The sequence below is a fragment of the Eucalyptus grandis genome, chromosome 6, assembly GCF_016545825.1.
Source record: "Eucalyptus grandis isolate ANBG69807.140 chromosome 6, ASM1654582v1, whole genome shotgun sequence".
In the NCBI taxonomy this organism is placed as follows: domain Eukaryota; kingdom Viridiplantae; phylum Streptophyta; class Magnoliopsida; order Myrtales; family Myrtaceae; genus Eucalyptus; species Eucalyptus grandis.
Window position 1 is genome coordinate 15,176,597 of NC_052617.1, and position 22,335 is coordinate 15,198,931.

Here is a 22,335-nt window from a genome sequence, read left to right on the forward strand (position 1 = left end):
GTACATTATGAAGTTTAATAGACTCAGAAAGTGGAACTAATCCTTTGCCTGCAATAGATGAAAAACTCTCATCAGCAATCCGAATTTTTTTGTTGCCAGGACAAGGAATATAGGATTTGAACAAATATGGAATATTAGTCATATGATCGGATGCCCCTGAATCAATGATCCAAGGTACAGATTGTGAACAACAAGAGAGGGCATTTAGATTTCTACCTTGGTGGGCAATCGAAGTAGTAGGATTACCCGATACGGACCCGGCCAAGTAGCTGAGAAGATGGTTTAGTTGTTCTTTGTTGAAAGAGAATGCAGTGGCCTCATTAGCTGTAGGAGGCATACGCTGAGAAGACTTATTATCACGGCTGAATGAAGTTGGTCTCCTTGCTTCACTAGTTGTAGAAGCTAGACGGCCATGAATCCTCCAACATGTCTCCCGTGTATGATGGGGTTTGTTGTAGAAATCACACCAAATACGAGGTTTCCCATCTGATCTTCGCAAGTTAATGGGGATCTTGCTTACATTTGCCTCGGAAACTATTGTTGTAGGAACATGGCCCTTCTTGTCTTCAAATATAGTCAATGCTGAACCTTTCAATGATCCATCCTTTCCGCCGGTAGCTGACTTGCCCAGCATTATTCCCCGTCTACTTTCTTCTCTCCGAACCTCTGAGAAGACCTCTCCAATAGGTGGAAGAGGCTGCTTCTCAAGTATTCTGCCGCGTACTTCATCAAACTCATCTCTAAGCGCTACTAGGAAAGCGTAAATACGTTCTGCTTCTACAATTTTCCTGCATCGATTACCATCTTCAATACACGTCCACTCATGATCATTGAATACATCCAATTCATGCCACAAACGTTTCAAGGAGTGAAAGTATTTTGTGACAGTTTCCTCTCCTTGTCGCATCTTCCCCAGCTTCAAGGTTAACTCGTAGATTTGAGATTGATTACCCAAATCTGAATACATCTCACACACCGCATCCCAGAGTTCCTTTGCGGTATAATAGCCCAGATAATTTGTACCAATATCTTCTTCCATGGAGTTGGTCAGCCACGTCATAACCGCTGAATTCTCTGCATCCCAGACAGCCCAAGTGGGGTCATCTGTCGCTGGTTCTGCATTATCTCCAGTCAGATAGCCAATTTTTCTTCTACCCCGTATATACATTCGAACGGATTGAGACCACCGGAAAAAATTATCACGATTCAGCTTTATGGAAGTGATCTGAATGGGATGAGGTTCGGTGGACTTTGTAAGAAGTGATGGAGGGTTAGACTGGGTGGTTGATGATTCATCCGACATAGTGATCGAACGAAAAAAAAAAATTACTCAAGGTGAATAGATGAAGGACCTTTGGGCTCTGATACCATGAAGAAAAGAATCTGTTTTTCTTATTTCTCATAAAGTGATTACAATGAGTATAAATACATGAACAGAGAATCTAAATTAGGTAAGAAACCTATTTAGGTAAAGATCCTAAGTTGCCTCTAATCTCTATCAATATCTAATTTACAGCTAACAGAATAAAAACAAATCACATAATATCACGTAATATAATCACGTAATATAATCAGGGAGAAATTCTAGAAGATTTCCTAATACATTCCAACATCATTTCCTACTGCTAGTAGCCCCTAAAAAATAATTAAATATACATATCTAGTGGTCTCTCAAAACCAACTGGTATTTCCATATGCAGCATATTGCCAATCGATCCATGATTTGGAAAGAAAAACTGCAAAGAAGCTCTCTTTCTTAAAAAATCTGAAAGGCAGGTTTTTAATTATAAATGTCAGAAACAACTATCAGTCATTGCACATTTTAGCTCCTTGAGACATCATAAAATGAAGAATCAAGGGTCAAAACCAACATAACCATACGAACAGAGGAACTCCATTTGGTTATTTCAGGAAGACCAATCTCCAACGCACGGATAACACATCTCAGGAGGTCAGATAAGCATCCAATCAATAGAAAAATTAGGCAATAGGCAACACAAGATAAAATCTAACCAGCGAGTTTAGGCCCAGAAACAAGTTTAATATGGTAACATGACGGATGGTCCTTTGACCATCCAGATAAAGAGTATACAACATCCAATCCGTCTCCATGTCTTTCAACAAATTCTTGCAGCAACCTGAAGAGAAAGTAACTACGAGCTCTGCTGTTTCAAACTCATGAAATCTAAATCATTCTTTACGAAGACAGTGCTAACCTCTTTGCAGTATTTGAAGATACAAGAAAATTGCGGCTCAACCAATGTAGGAAACCCGAGAAAGAAAGCAAATTGCTTAGAAATTGCTAAAAAGAACAGGCCATTGAAAGAACAATGCCCATAAGTCCTGCAGAATAATTGGCGTCATCACAGAAGGGAGCAAGACTGGGGATAGATGGTGTCGACTCAAACGAATTGAATTAATGGGAATATAAGTTTAACATGGCTTTCTACAAAGGAAACGAAGCCATTACAGATTCAACACCAGTCTTTCGAGATCTCACAATTAGAGAACTGAATCATGCTAGGAGAAACACTGCAGATTTAAATCCAGAGAGATTAGTTCAAAGCTGCCACACCAACAGAACCCTTTCATCTCCTAGTGCATAAACACTCCGAGATGGACTAAGACACGGGAATCACGTACAGTGAATCTTTCTTTCTCCCCGACAACGGGAAACACGTCAAAAACCAGCGACCGATCTACGAGCGCCGGAAGGCAACATCTCCGTATCCACACGAATTTGCCCTAAAAAATCCCGGCAAGCGTGAAAGGCATATGAATCTTCGTAAAAAGAATCGAGGGAGAACGAAAACGGTCGCTCATCGAAACGGGAGAGATCGGAGATAACGAAAAAGGCAACGACTTGAGATCGAAATCGAAAGAGGAAGAATTCGATGCGCTTCCCTCTAGGGCTCAATCCCAAATCCAATTTTCCCGCCGTTTCTGGGCGGCAACCCCGGAATTATAACGCGCGTTGGTATGTCGATATGATCTAAATATAAGCTTAACATTTGATCACGCTTCTAACGAATTAACCCTTTCCATTTTTACATCAATTTCTTTCCATTATTGATCAAAATCAGCTAGATAATTAGATTGAAATTTAACTTTCAACTTCGAAATATAATTTAACTCGTGATATTTGAATAAAAAAAAGGCAATTAATTACGTATTTATCAGCCCTCACAAATAAAAATTCCAATTCTTCTCTATAGCTTTTGTTTAATATTAACAATCTTCTCTAAGCAAAGTAATAATAAGATACAAGATAAGATGATGTCTTGTTGGGTGTAATGAACACTTAAATTGAGAAAACGAGAATGGTAGAAATAAAATGGTGTTTGTTGGTTAGGCTGATAATAAAAAGGAAATAAAAATTCAAAGACAGGGAGAGTGTGTGGTATTTGAGTCAACCGAAAAATTAGTGTTTTAGCCAAAATTAAGGTGATAATAGGGCCGGCCCTATTGTAAAATTAAGCATAGTTTTCAGAAAAACTCAGAAGTAAATATTTTGACTTCTTTGTTGGCCCAATATTTTATGGTTTAATATGTTCTCCCCTCGAACTTGTTAAATTTCGAGGACTCCACTTGGACCATTTTCCTTAGCCGCCTCTTGGTGAGAATCTGAATTGGTTTTTTAACTAACGAAGGAAGGCCGCCGGTGACTTCTAAGCAAATGGAACGAAATAACAAAGTGATGGCAAGTGCAATAAGGTAATATATATGTAGCTAACTCAAAGAGTTTGAGTACAAAAGAATCAAATTTGAACAAAGTAAGGCCAATAGGGCTTTCGGGGGTTGGATAACCAATTAAAAGTTATGGACCCATTCTTTTGGGCTTTTGCAATCAAGTCCGCGACTAAATTTAATTATTTGCTACAATTGGCCAAGTGTAAATTTGTTTTGCCCAGCAACAAATTCATGGCCTCAGTGAGAATTGGCTCTAGTTCCCACGAGCATTGTACTTCTCCTTTTAGTATTTGTATGAGTACTTTGCAATCTGACCAAAGTAAGAGTCTTCGTTCAGTTCAAGAGAGAAGAAACTTTAGGCTTTTCCATCATTGCCAAGGCCTCAGCTTGCACAATAGAGTTTACTCTTACCGATCTAGCAAAACCATCTACCAAATCTCCATAGCTATTGTGGCATACACAACTTATAGCTCTGATCATAATTTTGGGCAAGAAAGTTCCATCTATATTGATTTTGAGGGTATCTTCGCTTGGGCCAAATCAGATATGAGGTAAGGCTTCCTTTACACCTTTCCCTTTCTTCATTGCCTTTTCCCCATTGTTGAAGCACTGATTTTCTGCCATGACTGAGCTTATAAGGTACTTCGGATTCAACTTTTGTTTGTGGAAAACAGAGTATCCTTCCAAATACGCCAGAGGATAGATACAAGGAGGTCCAACCTTGTAGAGGTATGATTGAATTTAAGTAATCATTTCATCTATTCAACGAAGTCCTAAACCTTTCAAATTTTTAAAACCTTGCCCACCATTGATTGTGCGAGCGTGAAGAAAAGAGACGGGGAAAAGTTTGACAATGGAAGTGTCATGATGTGATGTGATGTGGTGCGATATAATGCAAAATGAAGTTGGAATTTTAATATATACTTTTTTAGCTGCATTGATTTTTTTTTTCTTTTTGGGACAATCGATATGTGCAAATATTGGACCAACTTTGAACTCGAAGTTGGTATTTCATGGCCAAATTTTAAGATCCTTCCATCTTGATAGTCCATATACTATATTAAATCAGATCGGGTATGTAAGATCTACTATTTATCAATTGAGATTTCTCGATCGTGATCTGAGCATACTCATATGTTGCAACTTTTTTGATCAATTTTCATGGTCTTTCGATAGAGTTCCCCCAAGGGAATTGTTCGGGTCCTCCACTGAAAAGATAAGGAGTAGCGTGCCCTTATTCGTGATAGAGGATGTTTAATTTTCGGGCCTCCCGTCGATGCGAAAATTATTTCTTTGTTCAGTTTAAAAAAGAGACTCGACATGACTATTTCCGTGAAATTGTATGGCTATTTCCGGGAAATGGTCGCTCCTCCGAATCGGAAATAGCGTCGAGAATGCCGCTCACCCGTTTTCCTCCTTAGACAAATGCCGATTTCTGGGAAGTTGCCTCGAGATTTCGTACCAAAAACAGAGAAGAAAAGGGGGGAACTGCCTCAACAATGCTAATGGCTTGGTGCAAAACACGCGTCAACGGGCATAAACTCGTCCCAAAACACGCGTCGACGGCGCGTCTCCGAGCATTTTCCGCGTGGGACCATGGCACGTGTACATGGACGGTCTTTGGTTTGGAGGATAAGAAAAACCTTAACTCTTAAATTGGTTTGACCATTAATTAATTAATTATTCACGAAGTAACATACAAATATAATAATCGGCAAGACCATAAAAAATCATCTTTTCTGGTGAGGGCTTTGACTTGACTTGAGCAGTCCTTCCTATGAACAGCTTCCGCTGCATCTTAGTCTTTACTCTCAAGCTCAAAGTCTCAACAGCTTCGACTGGCTTCTGCATTCGTCTCTTCGCTCGGTCTCAGGCTTCTTCCGTTCTCGAGGTTTTCCTTGTCCTCTGCTTGTTTCTGAGTTTAGCCGCTCCTCGTTTGTTAATTGTCGCGCGTATTTCACCGTTTCTTAGCTCCAGATGTGCCAACTGCCATTTCCTTTGATTATCTTCTTCCAAGAATTTTCGTAACGTTAAATGCGCGTTGATTTTATGCCGATCTGACCATTTTCTGCTCTTAGAAGTGCTCCAATTGCCCGAGAAGTTCCATTTTTTAGAGTCTCTCTCATTTTTGTTTTGTTGTTTTGTTACTTTGCTTTGCAAATTGATGGTTCATGTCATAACATCATGAAGTTCCCAAAGAAGAAATTAGTCAAGATTCAGCCTCTAGCCTTGGGTAAAAGTCACGTTCATCTTACAGGGTATGTCTGAAACTCTCTTCTTCCTCTCTTTTTTTGTTCCTTTTTCGTTTTTTTGGGTGATGTACAGTAATTCATCAAATTAAATGATCAGGCAAAGGGCGTTTACTTGTACTTATTCATCTCCTTCGGCCCTGGAACGGAAGGACAAGATCAGACGCAGTGCTCCTATATAACCCCCTGAAATCTCCTTATCTTTGTCGAATTCCCAACACAAGCCCGATTTGTTTCTGAGGACTCCTATAAGGACAAGGTGCATTCATTTCTCTTGTCTTTACAAAATTTGTCCAAGAAGATATGGCATCTTTCCCAAGGCCAGAAAACGAACAGTGTCAATACAAGTATGATGTCTTCTTGAGTTTCAGAGGTGAGGATACCCGCAAAAACTTTGTTGACCATTTGCACGATGCTTTAAGGCGTAAAGGAATTGTGGCCTTTAAAGATGATGACGACCGAGATCTTCCAAGGGGAAAATGTATTAAACCAGAAATATTGGGGGCGATGGAGAAGTCAAGATATGTACTTGTGATATTTTCTGAAAACTACGCTTCTTCTACTTGGTGCCTGGAAGAAGTTGCTAAGGCTGTGGAGTGCAAGGATATCAAAAAAGGATTAGTGATACCGATCTTCTACAAGGTCAGTCCATCTGATATACGAAAACTGAGGGGAAACTTTGGGAGAGACTTTGCTGAAACTGAGAAAACTTAAACAGGCGACAAGGGAGATATAAAGAGGTGGAAGGATGCACTGAAAAAAGTAGCTGATCTCGCTGGAAGAGAATTGAAAGATGGGTAGGCCTCTCTTCCACTAACTTGGAATTATTTATTTTCTTTAAGTTTTGCATGCCACGAGTGTCATGACCATAATACTTTGTATTATGTTGGTTCATCTGAACTGGAATATATGATTAACTCCTCCAAAAGTAAACAGCCTCAATGCTTGCTGGGGAACTAATCATCTGCATTTCTTCATTGCAGATATGAGAGACAGTTTATTGAGGAAATCATGAGAGAACTGGAAAATAGAGTGGGTCCTTGGCTGTCCTATGTTGTAGGTGATCTTGTGGGGATGCATTCCCGTGTTGCAGAAGTAGTTGAATATTTATGCTTAGATGAGAGTGATGTCTGTAGTATTGGCATATGGGGAATGGGTGGCATAGGCAAAACAACTGTTGCACGAGCAATTTTTGACAAAATCCAGGGCCAATTTGATGATGGATGTTGTTTTCTTGCCAATGTTAGAGAAATTTCAGAAAAGAATGGTCTGGTATATCTGCAAAACCAGTTTCTTGGTGATATTCTCCAACAGGACAATATGAGAATCAGGGATGATCAAAGAGGAGCGAACATGATAAAAGAACGACTGCGAAATAAAAAAATTCTCATTATACTTGATGATGTGGATGAAAAGGAGCAGCTGGAAAAACTAGCAGGACATCTTGATTGGTTTGGACATGGGAGTAGGATCATTATAACAACCAGAGATGAACATTTGCTTCTCCAATATGGAGTAAATTCCACATATAGGGTGGAGGGCCTATCCTTTGATGAGGCTCGCCAACTATTTTGTTCAAAAGCTTTTACAAGTAACCATCCTCCAGCAGATTTTGAGGAGCTCATGAAGCAGGTTATTGAATACGCTGGTGGCCTTCCTCTAGTCCTTGATGTCTTAGGTTCCTTTTTGGCCTATAGGAGCTTGAAGCAATGGAAGAGTGCACTGACCAGACTCAAAGAATGTCCAGAAGGGAAAATTTTTGACCGGCTTAAGATAGGTTATGATGGACTACAGCAAAAAGAGAAGGAGATTTTCCTAGATATTGCCTGTTATTTCAAGGGAAAGGAGAAACCTTATGTTACAAATGTTCTGGACAATTGCGGCTTGTACGCAGATATTGGAATCGAAGTCCTTGTCAATAGAGCTCTTATCCAAATCGTTGGCAACAAACTGTGGATGCATGATTTGCTACAAGAGATGGCTTGGGAAATTGTTCGTCGAGAGTCTCCTGAAGAGCCAGGAGAACGAAGTCGAGTCTGGCTTTTTGAGGATGTATGCCATATTCTATCAAAAAACTCGGTGAGTAATTGCAAAATTAATTTGCTTGCATGCTTATTTGATATAGGGGCAAAAGAAAATTTGCTAGTCATGTATTGACACTATCCATATGAGTTGTTTATCAGGGAACAGGAAAAGTCAAAGTCATAGTCTTGCAATCTGGGGACAATAGAATAGTGCACTTGAATGGAGAGCCCTTTGCAAACATGACTAACTTAAGAATTCTTGATGTTCGTGCCACCCACCTCTCTTCTGGTTTTAAGCACCTTTCAAATGAATTACGCCTGCTACGATGGGACAACTGCAGTCTTAAATCATTTCCACCAAGTTTTCTTCTAGAGAATCTTCTCGAACTCCATATGCAGGATAGCCTCCTTCGCAGCCTCTGGAAAGGGGAAAAGGTTGGAATTAGTACTCATGCATATCTATGCTTCATCAAACGCTTTATTATGTTTAACAAGCTAATAATATTGTTCAACCAATACTTCCTAGATGCAGGTCTTGGAGAAGTTAAAAGTTATCAACCTCAATGGTTCCGAATTATTCGTGGAGACTCTAAACTTCAAAAATGTCCCAAATCTAGAGAGGCTAATTCTCAAAGGTTGCAAAGCATTATCTCAGGTTCATCCTTCAATTGGATATCTGAAAAGACTCAGTCTACTTGACTTAGGTGACTGTGAAAACCTCACGGGACTTCCAGATAGCATAGGTAATCTAAAAGCTCTCAAAGTTCTTAATCTGTTTGGATGTTCAAATCTTGAAGAATTGCCTGAGAGCATTGGGGGCTTAGAGTGCTTAGAGGAGCTTGATATTAGTGAAAGTGGCATAACACACCTCCCATCCAGCTTGACATTCTTACAAAATCTGAAAAAGTTATGCTTTCATGTTAGTAAAAGGAGGCCACAAAATTTTTGGAGGACAATGACACGTACGTTGGGAAGAGCTCTGAACTCTGGACGTCCGCGGTTGTTTTCATTTTCAGGACTATCCTCTTTGACAGAGTTGAGTCTGAGTGGCTGCAGTCTTCTGAAAGGAGAAATTCCTAGTGATATTAACTCTTTAACCTTCTTGAGGTCTTTAGACCTAGACGAAAACTTTTTTACCACCATAACTACAAGCATCGAACATATCTCTGGCCTGCAATTTCTCATAATAAATCATTGCAAAAAGCTTAAAGTGTTACCAAGACTTCCAGAAAGCACAATGGTTGTGGTGGCTAAGAATTGCCTCAGATTGGAAAGGATATCAAACCCATTCATTGTATGCACACTACCTGATTCGGGATTTTACTTCCTTAACTACTCCAGTTTGCTTCCTCAAGATCTTGATTTAACTTTGCAGCAGAAGTACTCCTTATCGTTGCTTCATTACATCTTTTGCCGTTCCACCAGACATTTTTTTGGAACTTACATGGTGTCTCCATGTCTACAATGTGAAATACCCGAGTGGTTCAGCTACCAGGCAGTTGGACCTTTGTTGGACATAGACATGCCCCCTAATTGGCATGACTATAACTGGAGAGGATTTGCCATCTGCGCATCCTTTAAACAAATCAAGTGCAGCCCCTGTCAAGACCTGGAAAATGACCACTTCATTTTCTGTGGGTTCCATGCTGATGGAAATCAGCTAGGTCCCTTATTTAAGTTTCCCATCAGATTTGTCAATTCAGGTTGCCTTTGGCTAGGTCATGTGTTAGATACTGAATTTCCATGTGATACAAATTGGGAGACAATGTCAAACCACATTGTTGCTTCATTTACTATCACCAACCCTGGGTTAAAGGTGGAAAAGTGTGGTGTTCATCTGGTTTATAAGTGGAGTCCATCACAGTTCGATGATTATTTAGTTAGGTGGTCTAGCTCATCGCCCAGGGATTGGGATAGATTCTACCATGAGCTTCAACCACCAAGGAAGGTCAATAGTGTCTACACAGATTCCATTGATCCGTACCTATACAAAGTGAATGAAGGTGTAATGTGCTGTGGGGTCTATGAGGTTCAACGCTACCCCTTCAAATTACTCAATGACTATCAATTTGTGATTTGGTGTCATTCGATATGTACAGAACAGCCAGAATGGCCAGGGTGGCATGCTTATTATTTGAATAGAAGGTAATCACTACTAGATTTGATCAATTGCTAGGGCTTGGGTTAGATCTTTCAAAATCCAAATAGACTATGAAAACTCATGTTAATTCTAGAATATCACCACTGGCACCAACATCTCCAAAATAATCAGGGGAATAAATTTTGCTGGCTTTTGTGTTTCGCTTTCTCACCATAACAAAATCTTTCTTACAGGTTCTCCAAGAACTATCAAACGTGGTTGGCTATCTTTAATTTACCTTAATTTCAAATGAAAAATTCCATGTACACTGTAAGTGAATTCTTTGTTTTTGAGAAACTTATGCCACACTTTAATACTATAATGTATATTTTGTTCAAATACTAATTTCATTTTTTTTTTTTTTTTACTTTTTGGACCAATCCATAATTTTGAATTTTCCTACTGACTATTTTCTCTGAAATTACAGTTCAAAATACAAATTGTAATGTATTGTTAATCTACAATTAGAGTTTTAGGCGAGACTAAAACTAAAACCCTCTACATGTAATTGAGTCAATGGAATGAACTCCCACAATCTCTTTCCTGGCTGCCAACTCCATTTCGAGTTTTTGTCGACAAGTGTCTATAAACCTGTACGTTTTTTTCCAAGAGTAGGAGAATTTAAATACGGCGTGTTCTTCGATCTCTTTCCTTAGCTTTTGTATTTACCTTTTTTTCCTTTGCATACTCATCAAGGGAGATTGATCTGTCTATAAAATTATCTCTTTCCAGATTTGCTCGAAGATATCGCAAGAGCACACTGAATGTCCCCGAGCAACCTCCAAGACTTCGACAAGTGTCCGATGATGATTTTGATGATGATTTTGATTGAAGGTAATCACTACTAGATTTGATCATTTGCCGGAGCTTGGGTTAGACCTATCGAAATCCAAATAGACTATGAAAACTCATGTTAGTCCTACCTAAAATTCTAGAATATCACCAGCGGCACCAACATCTCCAAAATAATAAGGGGAATAATTTTTGCTGGCTTTTGTGTTTTCCTGACTCACCAAACAAAATCTTTCTTACCGGTTCTAGAATTCTATCATTTCACGATGGAAGTTCCACGTGTAGTGTAAGTGGATTCCTTGTTTTTGAGAAACTTAGGCCATACTTTAATACTAGAATGTATATTTTCATCAAATACTAATTTCACTTCTCTAACTTTTTGGAACAATCCGTAATTTTTTACTTTCCTACTTACTATATTTTTACTTTGACTTTTTTCTCTAAAATCACAGTTCCAAATACAAATTGTAATGTATTGCTAATCTACAAATTGTAAAACCCTCTCCATGTAATTGAGTTTTTATTGGCTAAATCCCTTGTGGCGCCCAAGGAGGCCAAGAACCTTAACGAGCTTTTTCTGTAAACCTTACGGATTATTAAATCCTTGCACGCCATTAATTTTTCTTTTATCAGGTGAGGCGACACCTCTACTTTTTTTTCTTTTTTTTCCAACGGTAGGAGAATTTAAATATGGCGAGTTCTTCCATCTCTTTCTTTAGCTTTTGTATTTTCCTTTTTTTCCTTTGCATACTCATCATGGGAGATTGATCTGTCTATAAAATCATCTCTTTCTGGATTTGAACCAAGCTATTACAAGAGTATAATGGATGTCACTAAGCAACCGTCATCTTCAACCTGACACCCTGCCAACACTCGCCGTGGTCCTTCGGATCGAAGCAGTAGGCGGCAATGGATGCTGTGGGAATCATGGCTATCGATCTTACAGAACTGAGCAAGAACAAGGACAGTTTAATCTGTAAATTACGCAGCTAACAACATGAAGCAATCTTCTATCTTGTTCAAATAATGATGATTCCCCTGGTTTTTTTCTTTTGGTCGGATAATTCCATTGTCCATCAAAACTTATCAAAAAGAATTAAGATTCTTTTTGCCAAAAAATGAATAGTCACAAGTCAAATTAGAGTCCTAAAGGATTAAGATTCTTCTCCGAGCTGAATGAAGAATTTTGTCTTTTAGAATTCGAGGTTCATTAGAGCCTTATATAGCTTCCTTTTTCCATTTAAGTAGGACTTTACAGGGAGCGATATGCAGTAAATTGGGAATCAGGGAGAAGAAATCTATATTATAGTGTTTGTCACGCTTTGAGCACACATATATGACCACAAAAGAATATTCAATCCGAGGCATCTTCCGATCAATCAAAGTTACTACTAGCAGAGAGATGAGACCCTAGCTCGTCCATTGATTGACTCATCAAGACAAAAAGTCATCAATTAGTTTGCAGGCGACAAATCATATGCATAGTTTAAGTTCAGATAACTACGACAATGTTCAACACTTGCCATTAAAATAATAATGTCCATCCATCTCATGATCTCATTTACATAAAGAGCTAATTTCTGATTTTGAGCAATTCGGTACATCGCCTTCTTCAGCATAGGAGACTTGATGCCCATGAAAAATGGGGGTTTCGCACTCACGTAAAGATATAAACCTCGTCATATCCCTTCCTATAGTCATACAAATTTAACACTTTCAGTCATTAAATTGCAAAATTCATGTGCAAAACTGATGAATAAATGCACTGAATTGATAGCATCAGGGCTTACGCTGCTTTCCCACAATACGTGGGACAAAAATTTTATATCAGATTGTCAAGCACTTTCCGAGCAGATGCCCGCTTTACAGACTTCCTAGCCTCACTACAGGATAAGGAGTTCAAATTAGATGTGTTTTCCCTTCAAACTGAGTGGAAAGCAAACACTTAACCACAAGCACAGTTCATGTAACCATAATTGTGTATGATGCATGATATTTAAGAACACTTTGACATGGAAATTTCAACCGCAACTTGCTTTGCAGCATGAAATTACTCAACAAATTCTGACCTGACAAAGAAGTTCGCTACATGCTGTGTAACTTGAATGGCATCATCTGAGTGTGGGATCATGGACAAACCCCATTCGAAAGCATTTTTCTGCACAATATCGAGAAAGCCAAAAAAATTATCTCAAGGCAGTAAGTCTAAACATACTTCGCAGACATGAAGAGGTGGAAAATATAATCCCAAGGACAATCACAGATTTAGCTGCCTAAGATATTTAAGATATTTAAGCAAATGAATCGTGTTTTAAGTCAAAGCCTTTATAAAAAGATGGGGGGAGGGGGGAGATCTAGGACATGATAAACTCAAATTGCCCAGTCTCCTAAATTTTGCCTAACAAATTCTGCGAGACTCAGGCAAATTGTGCCACAAGGTCTTCACTAGAGAAATCGATCAGCAAAAAATCAGGATACATCGCAGGAAACGAGTATCAAACAATATGTATTAAAATCTCTAACAGCAAGAAGAAGTCGTTTTCCTCAAAATGCCCAGACAGGAAAAGGTTGAATTTCATAGTCCATGATCATGTACTCAGCAGGAAGGCAGTGAATTTAGTATGTATCATCTTGGATAAAGCTAAAAATTGCTAGACCAGGGCCCAAATCTCTACATTCAGAAATTTCTTATGACATGCTACATTCGGTAGTGTCAGAACCCTATAGAAGGTGCGTGTTTCATTTAGCACCAACACAGCATTCTCATTATGCAGTTAATTTGTCATGCAAGTGAAACTTCCTTTAAGCTAACTCGGTAAAAGAGTTATGCAGGCATTTTAAATAGCGGCAGATGGATCATCTACCTGAATAGGCTTAATATGCATCCAATCTTGAGATGATCAGTATGAAAGCTACTACATAATGAAGCAATGCACCTTTCCTAATCAAATGAAATTAGTGTCAAACAAGAAGAAAAGCACTAAACTAACTATTACCTCTGGATGCCATTGGAAAGCTACTACATAACTGCGTGCTTGTACTGTGGAGACATAGACCTGGTAATAGAGTTCCTCAAAGAACATAATGTTATTCTCACAAATAAGCAGTAACACAAAATTTTTTTTCACCGCAATATAATACTTCAGACATGAAGTAAGTGGCAGTTGCTTATATTTAACCTTGTTGTCTCCATCTGTGCTGGTTGTCAAGACCTTAAAGAAATTTGTTAAGTCAGTGTTCTGCATCAGTCTTTCTGGTGAGATTGTGACACAAATGAACAGTTGGATTAGAAAAGAGGCTTGCATGCATTAAGAATAAGCAAGTTCGCTGAGATTTAAGTCTTAATTAAAGTAGACTGGTCCCAATGACATTCACAAACTAAATAATAGAACAAAACACACAACAACCACCCCCCAAAAAAAAAAAAATTCCTGAGCCCGTATAAAAAAAACTTCAGAAAAAGCATATTTAAGCCTTTTTAGCCATGTTTAGCCTTCAAAGACTCCTGGGCCCGTATAAAAAACTCACAGGATGTTAGTCTACAAAAAGAAGCAGAACAGTGAATTAAAGTCACACGACTTCCTCTTCTTTTTTAACTTTTCCAGGATCAAAGTGGTCTATCTAGAAACCATCGATTAGCAGTAATAGACGTGTCACATTTAACGGATGGCTTATAATCAAAATAAGAACATAATTCCATGATGATATACACTGTTGGAAGAAAGAGGTACAGGAGAGAAATCAATTCCACTTAGTATTCTCGACTAAACCAAACAGGCAACTAAATCTTACAACTTGCATGATCATTTTGCATGACAAGGCAATCTGTACTCAACTTTTTAAGCAACTCTGGCGGAAACCTGCAAAACAGTGGACACGGGGAAATTGGAACTGCATCTATGGGTAATTATGCATAACTATATCACGCGACAGACACCTTAGAAGATGACCACCACTTATAATGATACTATTCAAGTACATAGATCTACACAGAGCAACCATGCATCTTCTGCGCCAATAACCACTCTTGGTACAACAGTACAAATATTTCCTTTTCCAGCAACATTTTTTATCCCACCGCTACATAATTGCCATCATTTACTAAACTACAAATATCCACATCTATATTCTCATCAAATATGAGAAGCCATTTGGAATTGTGCACATATCCTGCTTGCTGTCAAATTAAAAAAAATGCAGTTTTATCTGCGTCTTTATATGTGTAAGTTCTTCAAAGTCGACAAATGAAAGCTTACTTGGGTTAACCATACCTTTGAAATACTGTTCCTTCAACATTTGTGTTTCTAATAAATTGTAGAGTGCATGCTTGATCTGCAGCATTAAATTCTTCAAGAATGCTTTTGTCCTGTCATCAAGAAATCTTAAATTATCATCAAGCGATTTTCACACTTTCCTCTTTACACTATAAACTACGTATTTTGTTATTCATTCAGATGATATATTTCTCTGTTTGCCATGAATTAAGCAACTTAAACCTTGTAGAGATGATTTGCATCACAAAAATTGATTAGCTATGAAAATCATCCATATATGTGAAAATGAAACACAATACATGTCAAAGTTAAAGCAATGCCAATCTCAACCTTGCAGTGACAATATCAAGACATGCTTTCAGGTTTTGTGCCAACAGAGGCCATAACTTTATGCAAATAATAATCAGTCGATTGTGCTAAGTCAAAAGCCATGGTCGGACAAAAGTTTCTGTCTGGCAGAATACCTCACAGAAGATAACAAGTAAAAGGAAAAAGGATTTGCTTTAATTAACAACCCCTGTAAATCGACTCTTGCATTAGAAAAGAAAAAATATGCAACCAAAACGTTGCCAAGGGACTGAGTTACCTTGCTGATTATCATTGTCAATAGTTCAAAGCCCAAGCAGATGCCATACAATGGGAAGTGGTCACCAGCGTCATTCTTCGCCAAAACCTTCTGCAAACAACAGGCAAAGAGTACATCTAAAAAATTGCAAAGGAAAAATGTACAGGATACTCATTGAAAACATAGCAAAACCAACTATTCTCTCCCAAGGCAGTCAGAACGCTTGTGTGTCTTGGAAGCAATGGAATAAAAAGATTTTGAATGAGGAACAGCACCTTATTCTAGGAAAACTACCTATATATATTGCACGAAAACAGTCGATACAAGATTGATGAAGTTCTGCCTCCAACCAATAAATAGAAACACAACATGTTAGAAATATTTAGGTGTATCAATCATAACAGTACCTTGAAAATTGCCTTCAGTCTCATAATACAATCCGGTTTTAGCCCACCCACCAGTAAAGAGCACTCCATTAACCATGTTGTGATTCTGCATTTCAACCAAATATCAGCATCTAGAAATGAAAAACAAAGTGGGGTCGTCTAAAAATAAACCAGGCCATAAAATCTATACAAACACAACTCGAAAGAAACCACATTCCTCCGACATTATACCCATCTCTCATGCAAAACACCTCAGAAAGGGTATTATAAAGCATTAGCTACTCTAATCCACACATGGGAGAGAGGATACATGTGTTGCTTGCACAGCATGAAGAAACGCGATTTGTCTATCATGATCACTTTTTAACCATTAAGAAATGAAGAATGCTAAATCCCCCCTCTTCCACAACAATCCTCGGCGAGTTAGGGATAGATGATACTACTAATCCACCCCAAACATCATTTTGTCATAGTAATAACAATCTAGTGAATCTCCCCTCGCAAAGACAACGTTTAGATCCATGTTTTCGTGGACGGATTTAATCGGAGTTGCAAAGGAAGTGTGTTATGCGTTAGTCTGTAATTTTACCAGTAAGAGGTGATCGATTTTCAGGATCGCGAGATGATTAAGCTCAATCAACTATACGCAAGCTACGAAGGTCCAGAGTCCACAAACACTTCGATTCCACGCGTTTCTACCTCGAGGAGAACCTCCCGCGGCTCGTTATAAATCAACGGAATCACCCTAGCGCCAGCGGACTCAACGAACTTCACGTATGACGCGGCAATGTACGAGGCGTTGGACGCGTTGTTGAGCCTGCCGGAGGCGCCGTCCCCAGGGTGGCTGAGGATCCCCTTCACCGGCCGGAAGTTGAGCTTGGGGTCGGGCGAGGGGCAGCTCGGGACGACGCCGCCGCCGCCTCATTCTCGAGCTGGCCCGGCAGGAGGATCCCCGGTTGCGCCTTGGCTAGAGCTCGCTCCTTGGAGAAGGAAATCGGCAGGGGGATCCAGAGGTATTTCCAGATTTCGGGGTACCGCGTGCTCTGATACTAAATTGATGGGAGTATTGGAAACACTCAGCAACTCACATGATAATTTACCTTAACAAAACCTATTACAAGACTCCAAAGCCTATTTGGTCAGATGACTTTTGCTCTTTCTCGTAAATATAACTAGCGTTCCGAAGAGATAAAGTCACAGAAACTTACAAAAGACCTCAAGACACAAATAGACAGAACACATAAATACGAAAAGACATCTTAAAAATAACGCTACATGATGACTCCTCTTCAATATGTATACCACACAGTATCGATTTTGGAATATTGGCAATGCGATAATCAATTGACATCGGCAACTCCTCCATTGTCATTGTCTAACTTGGTAATCTCGACATTTTTATTTTATTTATAAATTTGGTTTAGTTTCAAACAGAAAAGTCAAAGGCATAGTCTTGCAATCCGGTGGCTAGAGAAGAGTGTGCTTGAACCCTGAGTCCCTCACAATCATGACAAACTTAAGAATTCATGATGTTCATGCCATCCACCTCTCTTCTGGGTTAAGCACCTTTCAAATGAACTACATCTGCTTAAAAGGGACAGCTGCAATCTTATGTCATTTCCACCCAGTTTTCTTCTAAAGAATCTTCTCAAACTCAATATGCAGGATAGCCTCCTTATCAGCCTCTAGAGAGGGGAAGAGGTTGGAATTAATATCTGTGCATGTGTGTGCTTCATCAGACATGTTATATGTTTAACAAGATAGTAAAAATTTTCAACCAATTTTTCTTGATGCAGGTCCTAGAAAAATTTTAATGGTTCTAAATTATTCATTGAGGCTCCAAACCTCATAAATTTCCCACTTCTGGAGAGGTTAATACTCAAAGGCTGCAAACCACTATCTCGTATTCATCCTTCGATTTGGAATTCTAGGAAGACTCCGTCTACTAGACTTCGGTGATTGTGAATCTCAGAAAGACTTCCAGATGGTGTAGTCGAGTAGGTAATCTAAAATCTCTCAAAGATTTTATTCTGTTTAGATGTTCAAATCTTGAAGAGCTGCCTGAGAACATGGGGAACTTAGATTGCTGAGGGGAGCTTGATATTAGTGAAAGTGTCATTACTTATCTCCCATCCAGCTTGACATTCTTAATAAATTTGAGAAAAATACGCTTTTATGTCAGTAATGGAAGGTGACAAAATTTTTGGAGGACAATGACACGTATGCTGAGAAGAGCTCTGAACTCTAGACGTTCGCAATTGCCTTCATTTTCAGGGCTATCCTCTTTAACAGAGTTGCATATGAGTGGCTGTAATCTTCTAGATGGAGAAATTCCCAGTGATATTAGCTGCTTACTCTCCTTGAGGTCTTTAGACCTAGCCGAGAACAGTTTTACCACCATACCTGCAAGCATCAACCATATCTCTGGCCTGGAATTTCTCATATTAAATCATTGCAAAAATCTTGAAGTGTTACCAAACTTCCAGAAAGCACAATCTTCGAGGAGTTTGACAAGTAGATTGCAAAGAATATCAAACCCATTTAACCATTTAATATATGCATAGTCCCCAACTCTTGGTTTTGCTTCACCAACTGCTCTGGTTTGCTTCTGCAAGGTCTTGAATTAACCTTGCAGTAAAAGTACTCCTTGTCATTGCTTCGTTACACTATTTGCCATTCAACACGATTTCCTGACACTTATGTGGTGTCTCCATGTCTGGAAGGTGAAATACCTAAGTGGTTTAGTTACCGGACAGTTGGAACTTTGTTGAGCATAGACATGTCGCCTAATTGGTTTGACAATAAATGGAGAGGATTCGCCATGTGCGCTTCTTTTGAACAAACCAACTGCAACTCTTGTTAGGACCTGGAAAATGCCCACTTCATTTTTTGTGACTTATATGTCGATGGAAATTGGCCAGATCCCACAGTTAAGTTTCCCATTGGATTTGTCAATTCAGGTTGCCTTGGCTGGGAATGTGTCATCCATCTTTGCTATTTCCACGGGATACTAATTGGCGGTGGTCAAACCACATTGGTGTTTCACTTAGGATCACCAACCCAGTTTTCAAAGGTGGAAAAGTGTGGTGTTCACCTGGTTTACGAGTAGCATCCGACAGATTTTGATGAGTTTATGGTCAGGTGGTCTAGCTTATCGCCCAGAGATTGGAATAGCATCTACCGTGAGTTCCGACAGCCAAGTAAGGGTGATATTATCTTAGTACCTTCCACACTTAGGAACCTTTACAAAATGAATGAAGGTATAGTGAGCTGTGGGGTCTGTAAATTTCTGGCTGACCTTGAAAATCCTGGAGGTCGTTCGTACGCGGTGCTTCTGTGTGTGTATTGGAATCCTGGGAGAATTCAACGACCATCTCCTCATGATTTACTGAAAGGTAATTCGCAACTAGTATTTTGATCAATTGACGGTGCTTGGTTTAGACCTTTCAAGATCCTAACAGACTACTAAAACTCTAAAACTATGCAAGTCCTACCAAACCACCACCGGCACCAACATCACCAAAATATCGGGGGAATACTTTTGCTGCCTTTTGTGTTTTGCTTTCTCACCGTAACAATTCTTTTCTTACAGGCTTTTCTCGACGAACCTTGATGAGCCGTTAATGTGGGCAGAACTTTACGATGTGTGATGATGACCATTATTCTTAAGGTATTATTTATCCCCAATATTGTTGCTGTCGGGTTTAGGATGATTATACCTTCAGGATATATACCAAAGCTGTAGATAAACGAGTTTAGGAATTACTTCCTAGCCTCACTACAGGAAAAAAAAAGTTCGCATTAGAAGTGTTTTCCCTTCAAACTGAGTGAAAAGCAAACACTCAACCACAAGCACAGTTCATAAAACCATAATTGTGTATGATGCATGATATTTAAGAACTTTAACACGGAAATTTCAAACACAACTTACTTTGCAGCATAAAATTACTTGACAAATTCTGTTCTTACAAAGAAGTTCGCTACGTGCAGTGTAACTTGAATGGCTTCATCTGAGTGTGGTATCATGGACAAACCCCATTCAAAAGCATTTTTCTGCACAACATCGAAAAACCAAATAAGTTACCTCAAGGCAGTAAGTCAAAACATTCTTCACAGACGTGAAGAGGTGGAAAATATAGTCCCAAGGACAATTACAGATTTAGCTCCCTAAGATATTTAGGATATTGAAGCAAATGAGTCATCTTTAAGTCAAAGCCTTTAAAAAAAAAAAAAAACGTCCTCTTATGACACGATAAACTCAAACTACTTAGTCTCCTAAATTTTCTTAACCAATTCTGCGAGACTCAGGAAAGATGAGCCACAAGGTCTTCACTAAAGAAATTAAACAGCAAAAAATAAGGAGACATCGCAGGAAATGAGTATCAAACAATACGTATTAGAATCTACAACAGCAAGAAGTCATTTTCCTCAAAATGCCCAAACAGGAAAATGTTGAATTTCATCGTCTATGTGTTAAGATGCACGTGCGAGTGAGTTGTGTTAAAAAAGTCTTAGATGGGACAATTGATGTGATGTGGTACGGAGCAGTTAATATATGCTAGTTAGCAAATAACTTATTGGGTTAAACTTTTAAGTGAAAGTAGATCCAATTAAATGTGTTAACAGGCTTGGCCTTTGGCATCCTTTTGGTGATCTCCTTAGGTGCAAGTATCAGACTTTTATTGCGTGCTCCCAACACCGTGATCACGTGCTCAGCAGGAAGGAAGTTAATTTAATATGGATTATCATGGATAAAGCTAAAAATTGCTACACCAGTGCCCAAATCTCTACATTCAGATATTCAACTACCACAATTTTGGGGTAACTTCTTTCTTATGACATGCTGCATTCGGTAGTGTCAGAACCCTATAGAAGGTGCATGTTTCATTTGGCACCAACAAGCATTATCATCATGAAGTCAATTTGTCATGCGAGTTAAACTTCTCTTAAGCTAACTTGGTAAAAGAGTTATATCAGGCATGTTAAATGGCAACAGATGGATCATCTACCTGAATAGGCTTAATATGCATCCAATCTTGAGATGATCAGTACGAAAGCTACTACATAATGAAGCAATGTGCCTTTTCTAATAAAACGAAATTAGTGTCGAACAAGAAGTAAAGCACTAAACCAACTATTACCTCTGGATGCCATTGGAAAGCAGTTACAGGATAACTGTTTGCTTTTACTGTGGAGACATAGACCTGGTAATAGAGTTCCTCAAAGAACTTAATGTTATTTCTTACATATAAGCAGTAAACAATATTTTTTTTTTCACTGCAATATATCACTTTAGACATGAAGTAAGTGGTAGTTGCTTATATTTAAACTTGTTGTCTCCATCCGTGCTGGTTGTCAAGACCTTAAAGAAATTTGTTAAGTCAGTGTTCTGCATCAGTCTTTTTGGCGAGATGCCATACTTCGATAAAAATGAATAGTGGATTATAAAAGAGGATAGCATGCATTAGGAATAAGTAACATTGCTGAGATTTAAGACTTAACTAAAATAGGATGGTACCAATCACATTCATGAACTTAAAAAAAAAAAAAAAAAAAAAAAGAAGAAGAAGAAGAACATATCACATGACGGAAAAAAAATCTGGGGTTAGTAAAAAAAAAAAACTTCAGAAAAATCATATCATTAATCTTTCTAGCCAATTTTAGCCTTCAACAAAAAAAAAATCCTGGCCCCATATGATGTTAGTCTACAAAAAGAAGCAAACAAATTCATTAAAGTTGCATGACTTTCGTCTCCTCTCTTAACTTTTCTAGGATCGAACTGGTCTATCTAGACACCATTCTTTAACAGTAATAGTCATGTCACAGGTAACAAATGGCTTTTATCAAAATAAGAATGCCATTCCCGCGATGACAATACTCTGTAGGTAGAAAAAGGTACATGAGAGAAAACAAAAGGAAGAGGAAAGGAGGGGAATCAAATAATTCTAACAAATTTTGATTAGTCAGGTGGTATAGTGCAAACCTTCAGGTAATATTATGAATAACCTCAAATCAATAAACCAATGACGAATTTACCTCAAATTAAATCTCAAATCGATACGCACGCAACAAATTTACACTCCATTAATTTCCGTTAAGTTTTACTGTCAAATTGCTCAGTTAGATGACATGGTACTAATTTGGAGTTTTACCCTCCATTTTCAGCATGGGTATACCAGCTAATCCAATTTAATGGAAACTAACAAATGACGGAT

The 22,335-nt window shown here is 38.6% G+C and overlaps 1 protein-coding gene, 1 long non-coding RNA gene and 1 pseudogene across 8 annotated transcripts in view; 2 read left to right on the forward strand and 1 right to left on the reverse strand.

Annotated features, from left to right (window-relative positions):
- The window catches only part of LOC104448564 (disease resistance protein RPV1), a 38,355-nt gene extending 26,133 nt beyond the window's left edge, over positions 1 to 12,222 (forward strand). Inside the window, exons 3-8 of one of the 6 annotated variants that reach the window (XR_005552206.1) lie at positions 6,923 to 8,018; positions 8,123 to 8,398; positions 8,490 to 10,108; positions 10,298 to 10,373; positions 10,836 to 10,937; positions 11,703 to 12,222. Coding sequence is in view for 5 of the 6 variants with exons in the window: in XM_039315640.1 (XP_039171574.1) it covers positions 6,923 to 8,018; positions 8,123 to 8,398; positions 8,490 to 10,108; positions 10,836 to 10,935 (3,091 nt within the window). In the remaining variant the exon portion in view is untranslated. The other 5 variants (XM_039315643.1, XM_039315640.1, XM_039315642.1 and 2 more) reach the window with 5 other exon arrangements.
- Positions 5,446 to 6,429, forward strand: LOC120294861. Of its 2 annotated transcripts, XR_005552211.1 has the most exons (4): positions 5,446 to 5,581; positions 5,881 to 5,948; positions 6,040 to 6,198; positions 6,311 to 6,429. It is a non-coding gene; the product is annotated as an uncharacterized LOC120294861 (long non-coding RNA). The 2 variants fall into 2 exon arrangements; XR_005552210.1 differs by lacking the exon at positions 6,311 to 6,429 and having other exon boundaries at positions 6,040 to 6,242.
- A 74-nt stretch (positions 12,223 to 12,296) lies between the features above and the next one.
- LOC104451550 lies at positions 12,297 to 18,943 on the reverse strand (annotated as a pseudogene).
- Between the last annotated feature and the right edge of the window lie 3,392 nt (positions 18,944 to 22,335).